This window comes from Magallana gigas, chromosome 4, assembly GCF_963853765.1.
Source record: "Magallana gigas chromosome 4, xbMagGiga1.1, whole genome shotgun sequence".
In the NCBI taxonomy this organism is placed as follows: domain Eukaryota; kingdom Metazoa; phylum Mollusca; class Bivalvia; order Ostreida; family Ostreidae; genus Magallana; species Magallana gigas.
Genome location: NC_088856.1, coordinates 53,192,070 through 53,212,766, shown reverse-complemented (window position 1 = coordinate 53,212,766; position 20,697 = coordinate 53,192,070). Strand labels below are relative to the sequence as shown.

The window sequence follows — 20,697 nt, the reverse complement described above, 5'->3', positions numbered from 1 at the left end:
TTAATTGTTTATAATTTCTATTTACTTACCATATATGAGTGTTAAGCTTCGAATTATAAGCAAGATACAGAGATTACTCACAATTCTATGTTTGTACATAGATCTGAGACCATTCTTTTTTTCCATTTTAAATGCTGAATAGAATATACCAATGCAAGTTAAAAATCTTAAGCTGAATGTAATAAACTCATGTGAACAAAATATGACTCAAGCCTAGCAGAATGGTGAGCTCTTTATCTTGCTTATAAATCTACGATTGACGCTGAAATTTTGGCTGATCATTAGAAATGTCTCACTAAATATTAAATACTTGTACCAAAAAATTAAAGGAAGATATGCTGTATATCTCTGGGGCCCCCTCTTTATACAATGAATAATATGAAATCTACATCAATTTTGATAGTTTTTCAGACTCGAGTAAATAAAAACGACACACGACACCGTTAAAGCAGTTTCCATAGTTCTGACACATTTCTGTTGCGGGAATAAAGGAATTATCGCTATTCCTAAGAAAATATTACAGCAGAAAATTATCCTGGTTTGTAGCCGTTTGTTAATTTTGAATAAAGATGAAAATAATCGGTGGGCCTTAGTTAAATAGAGTGATGTGCCTGTCAATACTGTAACTTTGATTTTATAGCTCTTTAACATGTCACGTGACAACATTTTTCATTCCAGTGTATTCATCAATCAAGTTATAGTAAGTTAAGGTAAGAGTAAAGTCACACGAGTTTACGCCAGGTTAAAAACAGCAATTTAATCATAATGGACAAGCCAAATTAAATTTTTGAATGGTTTTTAATTTGAGGATTTAAGCGCATTGAGGTACATTTTTTTCTCTACATCTATAGGATTTTTTTAAAAATTTTTTAAACAAAATACAATAACTAGTAAGAAGTTGAGGAAGAAAATGTACCTATGCTCTCATATATTTTGATCGCTTTATAAAGTGGGGGGTGGGGGCAGAATGAAAATATAAGGAATTGGAAGTTAACAGTGTACCCCTACCAAATGTTAGTTTTATATCTTGCGTAGGATTTTCTTATTCTTGGTAAAACTAGTATTCCATAAAGAAACAATGTCAAAGTTTACGTGTATGCGAAAAAAAGTAAAATTCGAATACTTTACAACATTTATTATTTGTTATTCTACCGAGGGGCCATATGGCACAATATCTTTTGAACGCCCATTGTCGCTCAGGTGACCGTTGTGGCCCCATGGGCCTCTTGTTAATTGATATAATAAGTCTTCTTATATAGCTGTCGATTAGATTTTGAATCAGTTCAAGAATTTACGTTGATATTTGCATACAAAAAAAGAACAAAAATATCTCAGTTATAATTCAAAGGCGAATCTACATTACAATTCCTACAATAAAATTAAACTTTTTCATTGAATTCAACATATGTAAAAATAGACAAACTCTAGATACCTATAATAATGAAGACATGTATGTAGTATCAGCACAAGAAGATGCAACGAAAAGTCTGGTTGATAATTCTTAGATACAGGTGATTCGTTAGAAAAGACTAAATCATGTTCGGGTTACATATTCATAACTTGATTGTTTCCGTTTCACTCTCTAAGTTCTATAATCTTTTAAACGTTTAGAGTTTCTTCTCTAGTTGTCAAATTTCAAGATTTAGCATACAGACAATGACACTGTTTTAATTGGGTGTTTATTTACGATTACATGTAATTTATGTGGATATTGCATAAAGTCAAACCATTAGATTTAAAAGTTTGAAATTACACACCTACAAACAGGGACCGGGCACTCTCTCTCTCTGTCTCTCTCTGTCTCTCTGTCTCTCTGTCTGTCTCTCTCTCTCTCTCTCTCTCTCTCTCTCTCTCTCTCTCTCTCTCTCTCTCTCTCTCTCTCTCTCTCTCTCTGGGGAGAGGGGTGAGGGGTTGCGTTGTATGTATCATAACCATTAAAATTAGTACCTTTGGCATACTTATTGTAGAGCAATACTCTCTCAAAAATTCTTTGACGTTCGTTGATACCTAAATAACACTAGTTAAACAACGATGCAAGGTATGTGTAATTCTTGCTGCGCTCGCCAGAACGGTGGCACCGTAAAACATATTAAAAAATAAATAAATCGTTTTTCTTTAATTAGATCACCTCTATCAGAATGGTTACATACATGATTCTAAACATTAAAAGCGTAGTAGATAGTTAATATGGACAGTATTTTAATTAAATACCAAATCAAATGAAATCGCCCATCGTTTTCCTTATTCACATATAGGAAAACAAAAGAAACAATAAAAGATGTTCCCGTACACGTATGACGACTATAAGTTTGATTGTGTGAATAAGAATCCTAATGGCTTGTCTTAGATAACAGCTTTATGAAATGTTTAGACATCTATCAAATAAAACATTGTTTACGAACATAATTAAAGTTGTGAATTAGTAAGGTGAACTTTTTAACTACGTGTACATATACTTAGTCAATGTTTCTATATAAAAGATTCAAAAATCCCCTTTTAGCATGAATTTGGGATTTTAGGAAATTGCACGTAAAATATATACAGAGACAACACATACACGTGAATATAAGATTTATGTTTTCTTAACTTGCAGTTTACAAGAAAACACGTGTCTTTGTACAGTGTATTGCCCTGACAAGCACACGCATAATGACCAGGTCAACCTCGTTAGATTACAAAAAAAAAAAAAAAACCCAAAAAAAACAACGAATAAATGCTTCAAGTGCCTGCTAGTCTACATGTCAAACCATCATAATTATTTGCTTGTAATTATCTCTTTGAGATATCTTGAGGTTGTTTTCGTTTTTAGTTTAGGTATAAAAAAACTTGTCTGACATTTAACTAATAAACTTAATCATGGTACTTTAATTACAAAAGTTTATTTTTCCATCTTACAAAATTTGCATGGCCGTTTTGAATAGGAATTAGTAATAGTACCAAGCTTGAGAAAAAAAATCCCCTTTTCATGCGTACATTTTTACATTTGACAATATACCATATTCATTTTCCTTTAAAATTTCTCCCTTTTTAATATTATCCAACTCTTTTTTACACCATCATGTTCAAATTTAGAGATAACAAAATCCCCATGAAACGTCACAGAATTCATGTTATCATTTCCTTTTGTACATTCTAAGTATTTCTGTGAAAGTCTATATTTTACAGTATAATATGATTAAGATAAAAATTATTGAACACAAGTTTTAAGTCATATTTTAACTTTCATTTCTAATGGACCTTTTAACAGTATGATGATGACTAAATCTTAGATTAAAGTAAGCATACGATTTATAAAAACACCCATCTGCTTAGAAAACAATTAATCATCATTTTTATGACCTTCGAAATTAAAGGACTAGTTTCTTACTGAATTCTCAAGCTTCTGGCCAATCTATGAATTATTTTTTCCATTTAAATAAAAAGAAAACTTTAACGAGTTTTGGTGGTCAATGAATTACTCATCAGATTTGCCTTAAAATTTAAAATATGTAATATTTTTGGCAATAAGCTATAATTATCTATACCAAAAAAATAAAAATATTTGTTAAGATTTGAACTTCAGACATTTTCCTATACATACATCTCTCTGCAAAACTCTTCATCCAAAAAAGGAATGATAAGGTTTCAAATGGTCATTGCCATGCAACACCATTAATGAGGCTGGCTGGTCAACAAATATTCTCCATCAGATCTACCTTAAAGTTTTACTTATCGTACTTTTGATCATAACTTGCTATTTTGTACATAGAAATCTAAATAATTAAGCTTTAAAATTTGAATGAGTTTTATATCATATACATCCTTTCTTTAGAAATTAAATGATAAAGTATATAATGGTCATTGCAACACAACCTTTATAACAGATTAATTAATGCTAACATTTGTTCTGTGTATGTAATTACACACAATTAAGGCAAAGCACTTTGGACTCGAATGTTAAAAGGTGTCACAGAAACGACGCATTAAAAGAAAAATGATACACAAGGTGAAGTAATCTCCAGAGCGAATTGACAAATTAAATATGCGTAAAGACCTCAGCTGAAACCCATTAACGTTAACATAGCCTGTCCTGTCAGATGATGACTTGTTGCGATGGTTAAGAAAAAAGGATACGTCATAAAAATTCCCGTCGGTACCAATCGCTCAGCAAGAAGTCCATACATTCCTTGCTTTATATAGAGAATGTTTATAACTCTGAACGCAAGATTTTAAAAATCTGATAGGCAAACTTAATTTTAGACATCAAGAAATACACTAAAAGAGCTATAAATATTACTATTCTTAACTTTTTGAAATGCAACAATGAAAATAGAATGATTATTAAACAACTTTATTATCTATGAATATAGAATAAAAAAATACTAGTGCGAAGAAAAAACAAACTTACGCTACATGTATGTAAATTAAAGAAAAGCATATCATTTTTCCTATAACAAGCATGGATATTTTATGCCATCTATCTTAAAAAAAGACATGATATGATTATAAAAATGTTCACTATGTTTATTAAGAAACTTTTAATATTTTTTAATTTTTATACGGGATATTCAGTGATCATTAGTGAACTCATAAACATGTATAATTTGATAAACATTTCATATTGCATTTAATTGTATAATGTTCGTATGCTAATAAATGGTAATAATTATTCTAAATTTCAGGAACATAATACAGTTTAATTAAGAGGTCGCCGTTATGTCTTACATGTCTGTAAGATCCGTTGATAATAATCAAGAATATCGCTAAAGACCATATACTTTGATAATGGTGCCTTAGCTTTCTTGACTCTTGTCACAAACCTACTTCATTAACAGCCTATTTGAAAACATTTATTCGGATCAAACTCACGATATGGTCAAAGTATTGTCAATTTCTAAGCAAGGAATTACATAAAGGAGGGAAAAAAATGAATAAGAATTTCTATTATGCGAACATATGACGAAATTAAGTCTGATATTTCATTGTTTTAAAAGAAATGACTGACTTCGAGTGTTAAACACCAGTTTGACATTTACAAATAAACAAATACTAGTTGCTCAATGCTTAGGAAAAATAGTGCATTAAATTTTGACCTCTAAATAGGAATAAAGACTTGTGCAAGAATATTAGAAATTAGGAATTTCCAATTGAATTGCTTGATATTTCGATTAAGATTAATGTTCATGCCTTGAACAACACGTCATACAACCTCTTGGCAACGGATGACACAACTTCTTCAGATTGTTTCATTAGCATTGGATATTTTATGTACAATCACTGCACCAGAAATGTTTATTAGAAGTTATAACCTTTTTATTCATTTATAGAATTCTTTTTTCATGATATTTCCTAATTTGCTTTCAAGTTTTCATGACTGAAAAATGTCTATTGTAAAGCAGTTTCGAACAAGTATGAACATTAAAAAGACATCGAAAATGTTATTTGTGTGTCATCTACGACGGAAGGATCACATCGTACGTTTTTAATACATTTTTAAGCAGTCATTTAAAAATCAAATATTCTTTTATAATTTGTTCTTCATATCAAATTATCTAGATTTTAGATACTGTGGAATTATTAGAATTCGTTGTGGCTCAATTTGTGTGGTATTCGTGGGAAGTCCACCCCCACGAATTTACATACTCAACCAACAAAACTTTTCAAAGAGTTAGTTTTCCTACTGAAGCTGAAAACCCACGTATCCACGAAATTATATCCCCACGAGAAAAGCAAAAAACCCCTTAACCCTAAAAAATTGCCCCCCCCGAATTTAAATGATTCCACAGTATTTAGATATTGTAAGATATACATTGTTGTATATATACATTGTTGTATATATTATTGTATAATAATATTAAACTAAAATGAAACTAAATTTTTCAAATTATATGTATATACAGTCCTTTTTGATGACCCTGAGTAATGCAATCAAACAAACAGTATAAAAATGCAGTCCACATAACAATCTTACGACATTGATTTCTTGTGAATAAATAAATTACAAAGTTAAAAGGAATGCGAATCTATTTAGAGTACAAGTTTAAACATCTCTACCTTAATTAAACCACAGAAAACAACGATATAAAAATCACAAAAGACGTATAAACTTTATGTATGTGTCTTGGTTTGAAACATCATATATATCTGAAGACATTATCAAAACCTATCATACCTTTTTTCACTTCTTTGAATTTATACAGTTAATTTGAACTAAAATAGATGTGGTTTATACAACAATTTGATACGAATAACAATGTTTCATTCGTCATGTATATTCAATACATGTTTAAATTTTATATGACATTTTTAGTACGTAAAGTACATTTTCTGTAAAAGGTTGTTAATTTTTTATTAACTATAACTATTTTGCTTTAAGATATTGCAAGATTAATGGCATTTTAAAGTTTTATACTTCAAAATAATATAATATATATTTATGTGAAACAAAGTGTTTTTGGTAAATCAATAAAGTTGTATTGTATATGTAATGATACCCGAGTTCACTAACTTCCTCTTATTAAAAAAGATTGTTATTGTTTACATGTAAATATCTGCAAACAAATGTGAGTCAGCGCGATGTTTGTTAATTTAATGTATGAGTGGTCACAAATGCTATTAAATTAATATACATAAAGTATCAAATGAGAGAGATAAAATTTAAAGTGTAAAACAAATTCCATCTTTAATTATAGATTAAAACATTTTGAAAAAAAAAAGAAAATAAAAAAGGAAAATAAGAAATACAAAACGCCTGCACCAGAGTAACAGATTACATCACGTGTGAGTTGATGTTCGTAAGTTATAATTAAATTTTACCTGTTAATTAATTATTGAGAAATGAATTAAAACCTAACTTTTATTTTCGATAAACCAGCCCGAAATGAGACTAAGGTTGGAAAACGCTTTGGCGGATCTATGTCAGTGGGAATTTGCATCAAAATATATGCAGGCTGTGAAATATTATTGAATGACTATGTAAAGAGTGAATATATTTCATGCGAATTTTTTTAGGGTATGCATAAAAATTAAGATATGACATATGTTTAATGAATAAAATGGGCCAATTCGTTTCTTGATTGCACGATTTTAGTTTTGATGGATAGAACTTTTTCAAAACAGGGTAACAAGAAAAATGGTAAAGGCGAAAATTGTTGAGAGAGTTAATAATCGGATTATAACCTTGGATCAGTCAACTTTAATTTTTGATAAATGTATGCAAAGAATGTGTATATACTAATGTTTTCAAATACATACTCTTTTTTGCCACTAAAGATTGGTAGCAAATCTTAAACATTAATTTGTGAACCATGACCAGATTGTGTTAACAACTCTTTGTCTGTACATGTATGACTAGATGGCAGTAAACATAAAACAGGGTAGTTGAATTGAGTGGGGGGGGGGGGGGGGTGTGACGATGACTGTGTTTTATCTAATTTTTCTTTGGAACATGATAAAAGTTATATTGAGATTTGACCCAATAAACATCATTAAGAAAAGAGATACGACACTATATGCTTTTAAAAGTGTTCATGTAGCTACAATTTAACAGATATTAATCGAAAGACAATTAATCTTGAATGGTCTTTACATTCATTTGAATTGTTAACATGAATACTACTTACTTTTCCTTATCTTCCTTTCAAATATACTTAAAACCAATTTACAACCATTTATTATTGAGATTATTTGCTTGAAAAAACGGTGCGTAAGACCCGCCCAATAAGAATAGTGTTTGTCATAAGACTCCTATGTATAGAGAAAAGTAACATGACCACATCTGTCCAGCTATTTCATGATAGATGTTATTTTTAAAAACTATTAACATAATTAATTTTGTGAAACTGACAGCCAATGAGCTGCCCAACAGGTATGGTTATCGAAACAACAAGCGTTTCAATATGTAATTAAATCGAGCTAATTAGGTCAGTAAAGAATTAACCAAGTCACCTTTCGCAATTCATCTTCTTTCATCAATTGACGTCCTACAAACAATCGTGAGAAAAATGTTCAATATATTTAGTTAGCTAAGAGGTTATAAAGAAAATAAATAAATTAACGCGCAAAAAGTGTGGTTTTATACATCAGATGAATGCAGTTATCAGTTGTATTGTGAAAAACCAAAACAACTATATTTTTGGTTGATAACTTGCAATGTGAGCTTTATCTAGTACTGTATCTTTTCTTTACTCTTATTGTAAAATATTTTCGTGCAGTGTGGGTAAAACGACAGTTGGATCAAAGTAAAATATACTACTGTTTTCATGCTATTGTGTATTAAGTAATCAAATTAAGTACTCATTTTTCTTTGTTCTAAGTAAACACAATAGATATGTAACTCAAGGAGACGATAGTTACATGTATGTAAGTTAAGACGATTGCTATGTTAGTTAATACAATAGTTAAGTAAGTCAACTTGATAGCTACATGTACGATTTTGTTGATCATCTCATAACGTTATAACAATCCCCTTTAATGATGCTATTGGCGTTTATGTTCTTGAACACGCACAGATACGAAATTCATTATAGTTTTAATAGTCCGATACAAAACGTTCTGGGCTTTGTTTAAAAACTTATCTGGATAATTTTTAATATGTATGTTTTTTAAGTATGTCGGTTTGATATTTTTCGACCTCTAATTGTCGTGCTATGGTTATCAATAAGGACTTTTGATTCAAATCTATTCTGGTTACAAACATGCATATGTTAAATAAGAAAACAGCACTTACTTTACTTTGAATGGAACTGTTCTATGGTATTTATGAATATAGCTGTATGAATGGAAGAGTATCTATTTTGTTGTCAATCAACTATATGACAAAGATAATGAACAGTACATTACAAACAATCACTAGTCTTTCAACTCTTGATAGCTAGGAACCAGATTTAAACTTTAACCGCAAACGTTTCCTTCTTATCAAGTTTATTGCATTTTTCTATAAAACACAAAAAAGAGAAAATAATCAAAAATGTTTAATTTTAGAAAGTTTTAGAATATTGTTACATATGCATGTATGGTTTTCTGTTCATTATTCAGACATTGACCTTGTCAATGTGTCAACCAATAACCAAACAAGTATTAATAACCACTGTGTACATTTCAGGATAATGAAATTACAAAAGCAGATAAATTGATTGAAAAACTCCAATTTGGTAACTTTGGGACTTGGATTTACTTAACTGTTACTCTTGTTAAAAACAAATCTGGTAGACTTCTTGTCTATAAGGACACATTTTCATTCATAATCATTGTATCATATTGAGACAGTTATTACATGCTTGGACTACACCGGACTTAAACCATAGGACATTTTAACAACACTAACGATGTAAACGCTCATTTAACTCCAAAAAAGGCAAACTTTTATTGCTGCTTTTTGTTCAAATATTTAAATTCTAATGCATATACACATGTGTACATGTATTTCTATATTTCATTTTTAAAAAGGTATTTTGGTTTAATATACAAAATATATTGAAAAAGAATGTTGTATGAGGTTAGCTTTTACTTAAATTATGTCATCCCCTATTTAGGTCCTCTTCCGACAAATCTATGACAATTGTCGGGTTTACAGCAGTGTTAAGTTATATTGTTCTCTTTAAAGACAAAACACAAAATATTTATTTGAATAAATATCCAAGGTTCAGTTCGGGAAGATTTGTAAAGACTATGTGTATTTTCATTTTCCTGCATATCATTTTCTGCTGTGTGTTTGTAAACTAAAACACAAACTCCTGTCATTAAGAAAATGAAATAATAGTTAAAATAAATATTGCAGCAAATGAAAAAATGCAAATAAACAGATGAAAAAGTTTAGAAATTGACAATAATTGAAAAATAAAAGTGAAGAGTTGTTTCAAAAAACGAATGGGGCCTTGTTGTACAAACAAGTTTTAAGGAAACAATTGATGTTTAGTCATCAATGCAACGGATAAGAGAAAAATGTATGCTTGACAATTATTGCCTGCTAATTCATAAGATTCATCATTTTGTCAATAAGGTTTATTTCTACATAAAAGTATTTCCTTGTATATAATTATCTTTCATTGTACGTGTCGATGTGCGCGAAACTCATCAAAAACCCTTTAACGAGAGAAAACGTCAATGTATGCTCACACTTTGTAAAACTTTATGTATTCACATTCATATAATTCATCTTATTCTTTATATTGTCACATTTGTTTGATTCTTTGCACGTTTTATGAGTAAAACCTTATCTACGGAATTAAAGCGTTGAGAAAATTCTGTTAATATAAAAGAGAGTTAAGGACGAGATGATAACTGTCATCAGCAGAAACTATTTTATGAATTATTGTTCAATATTGTTTGTTTCATCCATGATTTTAGTCAGACTGTGTTAAAGTGCGTCAATAACATATAAATCTCAAATTAGAGAGAACGTATGAGAAACCATGTTATAAGCAACATATTTTTACCCACGCAAAATTTACTTAAAATAATATGTAGACTTGGATAAATGATCTGCATCATAAAAAAACAATAGAAAATACAAACACGAGATGTCAAAGTTGTTTAGTGAAAAATCCTAAAATTATAAGTAGTTTTCCCCCATAAGGTTAAGAAACAGGAGCAGGAAGGCTGAGTCATATATCCTTTACATGTTGAGTGTAGGTGTTTTCATGATAAGCAAACTTTTAATCTGGATACGCTCGTTAATCTAGGTTCCAGAATAATCACGTTTTATCATCAAAAAATGATAATTAATGCATTAATTAAAATAAAACGAAGGACAAAGCAAGGATAACATGCCTATATAAATCGGGTTTTGTTAAACCAAATAAAATGGACTGATGCATTTAACTAAAATGAAATTTCTCTGAAGACTAATTTTGGAATTCTAATGAAATGGATTATTTAATTAGCCCTTTGAAAACCATCTTTGTTCAACAATATCATGATAATTAAGGCACTGAATTATGATTCAAATTTAATTCTGGACCTTAATTGGATGTAATTGGCGAAGATTTTACAAGTTAATCTAACTGTCAATAGATCGTCTACAGTGAGCACGGTTTACATAAATTTAATGGTTGACTGAACGCTATCATGAAAACGCTTTTCTTTTCTCATTTTTGATGTGAGTAGTGTGAAAGGTGGACGTGTTTTTTTTTTGGAGTTTACGCTGACTTCTGCCTCTTAGATATGGACAAGTGCTATTTGCATGAAAACCTTTGGATACAATTATTGTGACCAATAAATCTTAAGAAATTCCACTGACGGAGAATCTTAATTAATCCATTTGAATTAATTAACTTCACACACTTTGTGTCATTCTCAAGACTAGACAAGAAGGTAAGATGGTTTCTTCGACTCTAAATTCTGTTTATTTTTTTTTATTTGGTGAATGCAGCAAAAAGTTAATGGTAAATACTTAACAAAGATGAAAATAAAAAAAAACTATTTGTTAAATGCATTTTTTGACGTATTATATCTTTTTGACTATGTGCATGTACCAAAGTTTTATGATTTAGCATTTAATTAAACAGTTGTTAAATATAAATACAATGTTAATTTCATATTAGTCAGGTTACTTATATGTATGTTTTATGATTTTTTTTTTAAACGATGAATGATGCCGCACTTACGATGTCATTTCAACAATATTAACTAACCCTTGAGTTTGTATTTAAGTAGAACATTTCCTACAACTACAATATTTCAGTTATTATAAAAGCTTTGGTTTTAGTTCTAAAACATGTATCGGAAAAGCTATAAAGACGAGCACAAACAAAATCAGTTTACACTTACACAAAAATTAAATTTTGTAGCAAAATCCTTCAAAATATCTATAGGCATTAATATTGCTAACATTTTTAAGATTAAAAAATTCCCTATTTTCTTATTTCATTTCGAATGCAATCATTCTTCAGAGTATATTTAAGACGTGAGTCAGTTTACGCAACGAGTAATAGGAGAAAAACGTGATTTTTGTGTCATCAGGAAAGTAATTTATAGCGGCAGTTGACATTGTAAATCAAAAACCACTGAAGACGCTCACAGCTTCTGTGTAAATGAGTGTCACCTCATATTAAAAAGCTAATTCAACTTGCATCTGCATATAACTGTGAGTTCAAAAGGTTTAATTGAAATTATGACTTAAAACAGAATAAAATTTAAAACAGAATTGTTAATATGAAATACAAATAAGCTATTGCAGAATATGTTTGAAGATACAGACATGTGTAATTAAAGTGCTTTAAAGATCATTCTCTTTAAAAGACATTTTTATAAACAAAAAGTTAGAAATATATTCTTGATGTCACCCCTCGAATTTACTACCTTGAAAAAATGCTTTATATTATGCCGATGGTAATATTTTGTAGATGGGAGCTTGTACAATGAAGTCTCTTTTTCTGCTTGTCTCTTGGATAAACTTGGCCTATTCAACACACCAACATTTCGTTACGCCGGATCAGAAGTCGGCTATGCTAGGTTCTCTTAGCAGTCCTGAGTTTGCTGATGCTGCAAGTCCCCAACGAGTGGCTGTAGTGGACAATGGGTATTATAATCCACAAAAAACTCTGACATCACTTTCGTCGCTTTCAAGTTTCAATAGTGTGGTAGATAATATTCAGCAATTGCCTGATCAGATGCCTTATGATTCGTATCCTGGGGACCAGGCACCAACGCAAACACCAACGGATCCATATTTGATCCAAAAGCAACCTTTTCAAATGACCCCGGACTCTTACCCGCCGGTATCAAACCAAGGACTTTCAAACACAAACGGCAATGTACTTAAAGGATCGAACAGACACAGTCCATTGAACAAAGACCAAATACCGACCGAAAGCAAAATTAGCGTTCAAAGTGTACAGGCGAAAGAACTTAACATAACTCCAATAAAAAAGAACACGTTAGCAGATAAGATTGACATCACTAAACAGGAAAGGGCTTACACCATTGACCAGCCAACCATTAAGAAAGCAGTCAACAGACAGAAAATTGCAAAGGTCTCAGATACTACCTCTTCTATGTCAACAAATAAACCAAATATTCTGAAACCAAAAGCCATAAAATTTAAGAGTGGCGATACCGTTTATAGGCTTGGTCAACAAAGTGCGTCTTATCGCTTTAAAGGGACATCGTTTACCAGATCACCTAAAACAACTGCTAAAACAACCTCTGAACCACCGGTAACAAAAACTGATTTCAGAACCACTCAAATGGAAGAACTAAGAACAACGTTCCAAAATTCCATACTAGGCGGTTATTTTACAACAGAATCCCCGGTAACAATGTGGAAGCAGAGTATTGAAAAGGGACTCTATGAAACAACAAAAGGATTCAGTGTACCTATTTCGTCTAATCAGAATACGCCCAACCCTACAAGCCAGCCCCCAAACCCACACGATCAAAGATACTCATTTGTCAATCCAACAGATGGAGCCGTTATTGGTGGTCATATAGTCAGTGGAGAAAAGCCGCCCTCTGATATTATAGTCAACCACCACGAAATGTCTGTTTCTGATAGAAATAAATTGTTCCAGAGAAGACAAACATTACAGCAAACAAACTGGAACCATAATCAAAGACAGCAGCAACATAACGCATTAAGCACGTCATTATCTAACATGAAAACTCCACAAAAACCAAGACAATCCCCTGCAATTAAACCAACTGAGGTTCCTTCATCTGCACATGTAGTATCAAACACTGAAAATGTAGCAGACATCATAATTGGTGGAAGTCAGCAAGGGTCTCTTTCCATGAACACTGAACCAATAATGCCAAGACCTGTTCAACACGTTGTTGATAACTCTCATCATCAAAGTGTTCATACACAGATACAAGAAGTAAACACCCACATACCTCAAAATAAACCTCTGAATGAAATTGTAGATTTTCAGAACGGAAGAATGGGATTAGGAATGGGATCTCTCTCCAATTTCCAAAATGCTGAATCTAATAGTAATCATAACGAATGGTTGAACGATAAACGATTTGCAAATGAACTCGGATTTGGTCAGCAACCAGTTTCATCGCAAGTACCGCACAGTGACCAGGTTTTACAGAGACAAGATAAAATGAGTCAAAGATTTGGACACGGTAATATGGCCCAAACACAAAGCTCCTCACAATATGTTGCAGGAGGTAATACAAATACTGGAAATCGCAATCATTTATCAAACGATATGCATGCCAAAAATATGGTAAATGCTCTTGAAAAGAAAAATTCGCATCAAAAACATGTTCAGAATTTTCATGGACAACGGCAACAACGTAAAAAACATAAAGATCCTAATAAAAACACAAGGTTAAACAATCAGCAAACGCTATCAAATGTACATCAAAACAAACATATGGCTGCAGTGAATCAACAACAGCTTCCCCATGCCAATCATCAGAATCAACAGCATCATAGAAGCCAACACGAACCAATTAATCATTCTCTAGGAGGGTCGCTTTCTAACCTAGGTAGAGCCAGTCTCCCAAGTACCACACACGAAAAGAAAACAAAGGCTAATCAGCAAAGAAATCCCCCCAAAACCATGAATCATCAAAGGCCACCGGTTGTTCCAAACCATCAGAATGGTCAGCATTTTAACCAAAGGACACAACAAGGTCATTCTCAGTTAGGTAGTCAGCAAAGCACTCATTCAGAACCAATAAACCAAGGCAGTTCCATGCAAAATAATCAGCAATCATCAGAACCTATGCGCCAGCAAGACCGCGCATTCAACAGCCAGCTAGGAAACCCTTCAGAATTCTTTGATAGACAAAATCAAATTCAGACTCAAATGCCTGGTGCAGAAAACGTTCAGTACAATATAGTCAACATGCCACCATCTCCAGCAGAATATTTTCATCAAACCGTTGAATATATCCCAGAACCTACAAATGTGAAAAGTGTTCAAAAATTACAATCGTCTAACACATTATACCAGAACAACAATATGCAAAATGGCGGAAGTCCATCGAGAGTAGAATATAATATAAGGAATGATAAGATAGAAACTAATTCGTATAATGTCATCAATGAAGTTCCAGCAGGCCAAAGGTGGAGACATAAAGAAACACATCCAAATATGAAGCAAACTGGTTTCGAACCTGAACCCATGGGGAAAATGACACAAAATATGTACCAAGTTGATACTTCTTTGTATGGAACACAGAACCAACAACTAACTCCGTCTAACAGTCTGAACTCAATCACACCTAAACTTAATCAGCGGGATATCATGGACACCTCATTTAACATGCCTAGAGAAATTATTAATAATCCTCATATCCAAATGCTTAACATAGAAAATCCGCGACAAAGTGACTTCTCCTTAACTAGTACAAACATTTTGGACATAAAACCAATTGACGGGTTGTCTTCAGATATTGTTCAGATTTCAGAACTAAAGAACAATATTCCTATCATAGAAATTCCAATTAATTACAATTACTATGAGACGACAACCGTGCCAGTAGTGGATCATAAACAGAATCTACACACGACATCTTCTCTAGCAGCCCAAGGATTCGGCATCCAGCAAGCCTTTACAAAAGCACCCGAGATGTTTCAGATGACCACTAAGAGCAGTAAGTTAAACTCATTTTAGAAAAAAGAAAGATTATCAATTGCTTTTATTTCGACAGATGTATTTTCTCACTGATGGCTATTTTGATTTTCGTAAAAGTGTCGCCCAACAACTGGTGAGAAATTAAATCTTTTAAAGAAACGTGATACAGAATAAATCAAACGCAACAAGATAAACATATAATAAAAAATAAGTGTTTAATTAACTTTTGCTGTGTTAATATAGGTAAGTATTTCTACAATACGAACCCAATCATTTACATTTAAAATTATTTTCTTAACAGCATGTGGTTACGAAGTCAATCCGTTCAACAAAAACGAGTACGCTATGAGCAAAGCGGAAGCTCAGGCTGGCCGGTTTACATCAAAATGTCCCGCGGGTTTACATTTCCGCGTAGACAGATGCCGCTGTGATTGGCCACAAGCCCAACCAATCTCCAGTTCCGGTTCAAGTTTGACATGTGAGTTGTTTCAAGTTATAACTTCCTGTCCAAAAATCCTAGAATAGCAATTTGGTAGAATAATGAAATATCTTTCTTGGAATGTTTTTAAACTGATAAAGATATGTATTTCAATAGAATTCATAGATATATGATAATTAGAATTATCAATTGTTATAGAGACACCAATAGAAATGATTATTATGCGATATGCATGTTGCATTTTAAAGATCCTTTGTATTTCATCAATTAATGTCATTTGTGCAAGAGGTAAATTTGAGAAAGAAAAAAAAACCCACTTATATTGGACCATGCATATAGATTGAAAATAAATGACATCCTATGAATTTCTAATTTAACTTTGGATCTTTATCTCTGACGTTGATAATTAAGGTTAAGCGATATATACAACATATAACGCGACCATTTGACTCTTAACACTGATTAATGCTGGTCACGTTAACACAGGCACGAAAGGAACTCTGTTGACTTTACTGGAAAAATTAATTACCGACTTTGAGTGATTTAATGTTTGTCTTTGTATCCTGAGGTCTACCAAATTAATCAAATTTTCAATTTAATTATTCTAAATTAAAAATCCAAATACATAAATGTGACAAAAGGAACACACAGGTTTTACATAAAAATGTTTTAGTTCAGTAACGCAATCAGAGTGATCGAATAAGTCCAGTTGACATTAGTCCGTCTGATATAAAAGTTTGACTTTGGTTGAAGAGTTATTTAGAAGAACAACATTGAATATATAATTATTTACAAATCTTTTGAATGAAATTCGTTTTGACAAATATAGACACGTTGGTGGTTTTGGTTTGTAATGTTAAAAAAAGTAGATATGTTGTACGCTTATCACTTACAAAATAACAGACAAACATTAGTCAATATAACAAAGGACATTTTTTAATCGTGTAATTTGTGTTTGAAATGTAGATTTTTTTTCTGTCCTTTTAGCTTGCCAATATGTAGTAAATCCAGCCAACAGGGGCCAATATGCCAATAGTTTACAAGATGCCCAGGCGGGCAAACTGTTTGACTGTCCAGCTTCTCTTCATTTCGATGAGCAGAAATGTCGGTGTGATTGGCCATGGCCATTAACGGTAAATACTTTTTTAAAATACGTTTAAGCTTAACCTGAATCTGAACATCTTAAATAACTTTCATGAAAATTATCAATTTGTACAACTTTGATGCTGCATCCAATACAGTGAACATTTTTTTAAAAGCAGATACAACAAATGAAAAACTGTACTGTAGATTCCTAATTAAACGCGAAGAGACAATACCCGCGTAAAATCGCAAGAAGCACCCCTCGCAGATTTTCAAATTTCGCATTAATTTCTGAGAGTTGAGAATTATAAGAGATTAGGAGCAAAGTTCCGCATTCGCGATTTAATATTCTCGCGTTATGATAGATAACAGCGGGATCGCTGAATTAAGTACTCGCGTAATATAAGGAATCTACAGTATATACTAGTCATAATACTAGTAAGCTAGACGAATAGGAGACATAAAATATCTAGATAGAATGTTAATTCCATTAATGATTCAATTTCTTCATGGTATGACATGGCGCAGTAATAAGAGAAATGTCACCAGCGCGCTAATTCCTTAAATTTACATAAGCTTTTTGTAATTAAGGTAAATATTTCGAAATTTATGATAAGAAATTGACAAGAATATTGCCAAAAGATCTCGACAGTTTCATTAATTGCCTAAATATTATGGAAAAATAATCCGATCGGAATGAGATAAAATGTATACAACATGAACTTGTCATTTAAATGTCATCTCAAGCTTGCAATGTTGGTACATAGTTCGAATTCCAGGCGATATGGCTATTCAAAATGTTTCATTTTAAAATTATATTGTTACAAACAGAAAACAATCAGAAAAAAAATCAAGAGTTACTTTCTTTACATCAGTTTACAGTAATGTTTTGATATCAGCTGTATCAGATTAAACTTCACACAGTATAGTTATTCTGAAGTTATATATATAAAAGTTTTTTTTTAAAATAAATATTTGACTTTAAAATATGAGAAATGATATCACTTATTTCAAAATAAACATAATGAATAACGCACAGTCAGTTTATATATGACTTTATGAATTTGAGAACTGATATCACTTATTTCAGAACAAACATAAATGAATAACGCGCAGTCTTGTCAAGTATTTTCATTATAGTTAAAAAATTTGATGGGTCTCCAAAATAGAACGTTTTCCTCCATTCGTGAGATGTGCATCATTGTAATTAACCCCGTCCATCAGCCCTGCCAGTCGTTCTGTGTGACATGAATCTAAATGAAATACGAACTGTATATTTTTTTTATAGGAAAGATCATTAAAAGACTGCTTAGTATAATGGGCGCATTGTAATAATGACTGCTTGCATAATTCTTTCGAAAGAGTGTACGTGTTTATTTTTAAATCAGTAGTGGTTTTTATTGCGTGATGATGTATGCCGCATTGTTGAAAATAGACTTTTAAAGAATGCAATTTATTGTTATGATTAAAATGTGCTTGACATTATCTCTCTGTCATTTTTATTGTTCTGCTTTACTTTTGTCGTTAGAAAAATAACCACGGTCTCGTATTCGAGACAGACAAAATATTTCAAATAAACCTGGAGTATATCGCAATGATCTTTAACTTTAAAACAGAATAAAAGCAAAACAACAAGGACAGTTTTTAATGAAATAACATTTATTTTTTGTTTTATGTAGGCTTAACAGGGGTTCAACACCATAGATGAAGATCTAACCAGAATTTCAAGAGGGGATACGCCGGGAAAATACATAGGGCACCATTTATTTGAGGTCCCATAAATCAATTTTACTTCCGGTGAATAAACATTCAATGAAGTTCAAGCTGTTGTGATATTATTATTTATGTTGAAGTTCAATGTATATATTGTATATATTTAAGTGCTTTATATGAATTTTAAAATGTTGATTTTTTTGTTACTTGTATAAATGGAAGTTTGGTCCATTCATTAATTCGTCTCCTACCTACCATTACCATTTGTATCATCAGTTCATCAATAATTCAATTGTCATAAAAGTCTTAAATCTCTTATCTTGTTGTGTCATTTATTAAAAGATATATCATGTATTTTGAATCACGACCTATGTAATGATTGATGAAGAGTGTATAGAAAAAGCGTTCAACATATTAGACCCCCCCCCCCCCGCAAAAAAAAATTAACAAAAAAATCAAAATTTGGTGAGTGTCTTCAAGTAAATTTATATCAGTTTATCATATTCGAAATTCGCTCTATTTTCTAATGTATAATTTATTTTTTAGTCATATATTATTTCACTCGGTCGAAAAACTATTACTAATTTATAAAGATTTGAAAATCTTATTTGCGCTTTATAACCAGCCTTTTAATCAATATTGTTGCAGAAACATTAAAGAAATGTTACTTGTTCCTACTTGTTAAAAGTATGAGTATGAAATCCGATAAAATTTCTTTTTTCATCAATAAAACAATAAGTTGTGTAAGTTGATGTGTCTTAAAATCAAATAATTAAAATAAATGAACGAAAACATATAATAGAGAAATGGAAAATAAATGAATTTTGTAATTAAAAAAATTGAATTCTAACAACTATCTATCACTAAGAATACTGTAAATTGTAACCCCTTCCTGAAAAACGAATAAATAACTAAATCGAAAGTTCCAAGGAACATTCTGAAAGGATTGCTTAATTGTCTTCCCTAATTTGTTTATTGGGTTAGTTTGTGTTTGATTTACGCGACATAAAGATTTCGACAAAATAGAACATACAAATGTATGTAATGTTTGTTTCTTTTCTTTGCTTTATTTCATATAAAGGCACTCACTGAGAGAGAGAGAGAGAGAGAGAGAGAGAGAGAGAGAGAGAGAGAAAGAGGAGAGAAAGAGAGAGAGTGAGAGAGAGAGTGAGAGAGAGAGAAAGAGAAAGAGGAGAGAAAGGAGAGAAAGAGAGAGAGAGAGAGAAAGAGAAAGGAGAGAAAGGAGAGAGCGAGAGGTGTGGTTGTAAATTACCTTTTCTCCAAGGAAGAAACAAGGTTGAACTAGAAGGGTTTTATTGATTTGCATTGATTAAAATTTATACAATTCTACAGTTTCAAGATATTAATGAATTTCATTCCTTTCCAATTATTACATCAGTTCTATGAATGTATTGTAAACGCAACACAATCCACTTTAAAATCGTCATAAATAATTCACATTGTATATATCAAGGTTCAAAAAGCTTGAATAACAAAAAGCCTCGTTCAATCAATTGACTTGACAGTTTTCTCCACAAATAGCACAAATGTTACGACTTACATTAACCTGTAACATAATTTACAGAAATGGTTCCTTTTCCTGTACTTGAAAATTAACCTATCATACACTACTGATGTATGTACAATGACGTAGAGAGCAACCGTAGTACATTTACTTAACATCTCCTTGTTCTGGAATTATTGAGATAAGTCTTTATAAAACAACATACATGGAACTCAATTTATAAACTCTCACTACCTGCTTTAAACTTTGTTGAAACATTCTCAGATGTATCGGATTGCACAATATATATATATATATATATATATATATATATATATATATATATATATATATATATATATATATATATATATATATATATATATATATATATACATATATATATATATATTAAATAAGAAAACACGAAAAACGTTCAATATAGC

General features: G+C 31.3%; 1 protein-coding gene across 1 annotated transcript; it reads left to right on the top strand.

Moving 5' to 3' along the window:
• The first annotated feature begins 11,063 nt into the window (after positions 1–11,063).
• LOC105345863 (GATA zinc finger domain-containing protein 14) lies at positions 11,064–19,038 on the top strand. The gene is made up of 5 exons (XM_011454192.4): positions 11,064–11,292; positions 12,324–15,531; positions 15,814–15,990; positions 16,939–17,084; positions 18,714–19,038. Exons 2-5 carry the CDS (start codon positions 12,324–12,326, stop codon positions 18,717–18,719), a joined length of 3,537 nt encoding a protein of 1,178 aa, XP_011452494.3. The 5' UTR covers positions 11,064–11,292; the 3' UTR covers positions 18,720–19,038.
• Positions 19,039–20,697: the final 1,659 nt, after the last annotated feature.

Excerpts from the sequence above, each read along its gene's own strand:
- LOC105345863 (XM_011454192.4), top strand. The coding sequence starts at position 12,324 with ATGGGAGCTTGTACAATGAAGTCTCTTTTTCTGCTTGTCTCTTGGATA. Across the intron at positions 15,532-15,813 it reads TCAGATGACCACTAAGAGCA|CATGTGGTTACGAAGTCAAT; the intron begins GTAAGTTAAACT and ends TTTTCTTAACAG. Across the intron at positions 15,991-16,938 it reads TTCCGGTTCAAGTTTGACAT|CTTGCCAATATGTAGTAAAT; the intron begins GTGAGTTGTTTC and ends CTGTCCTTTTAG.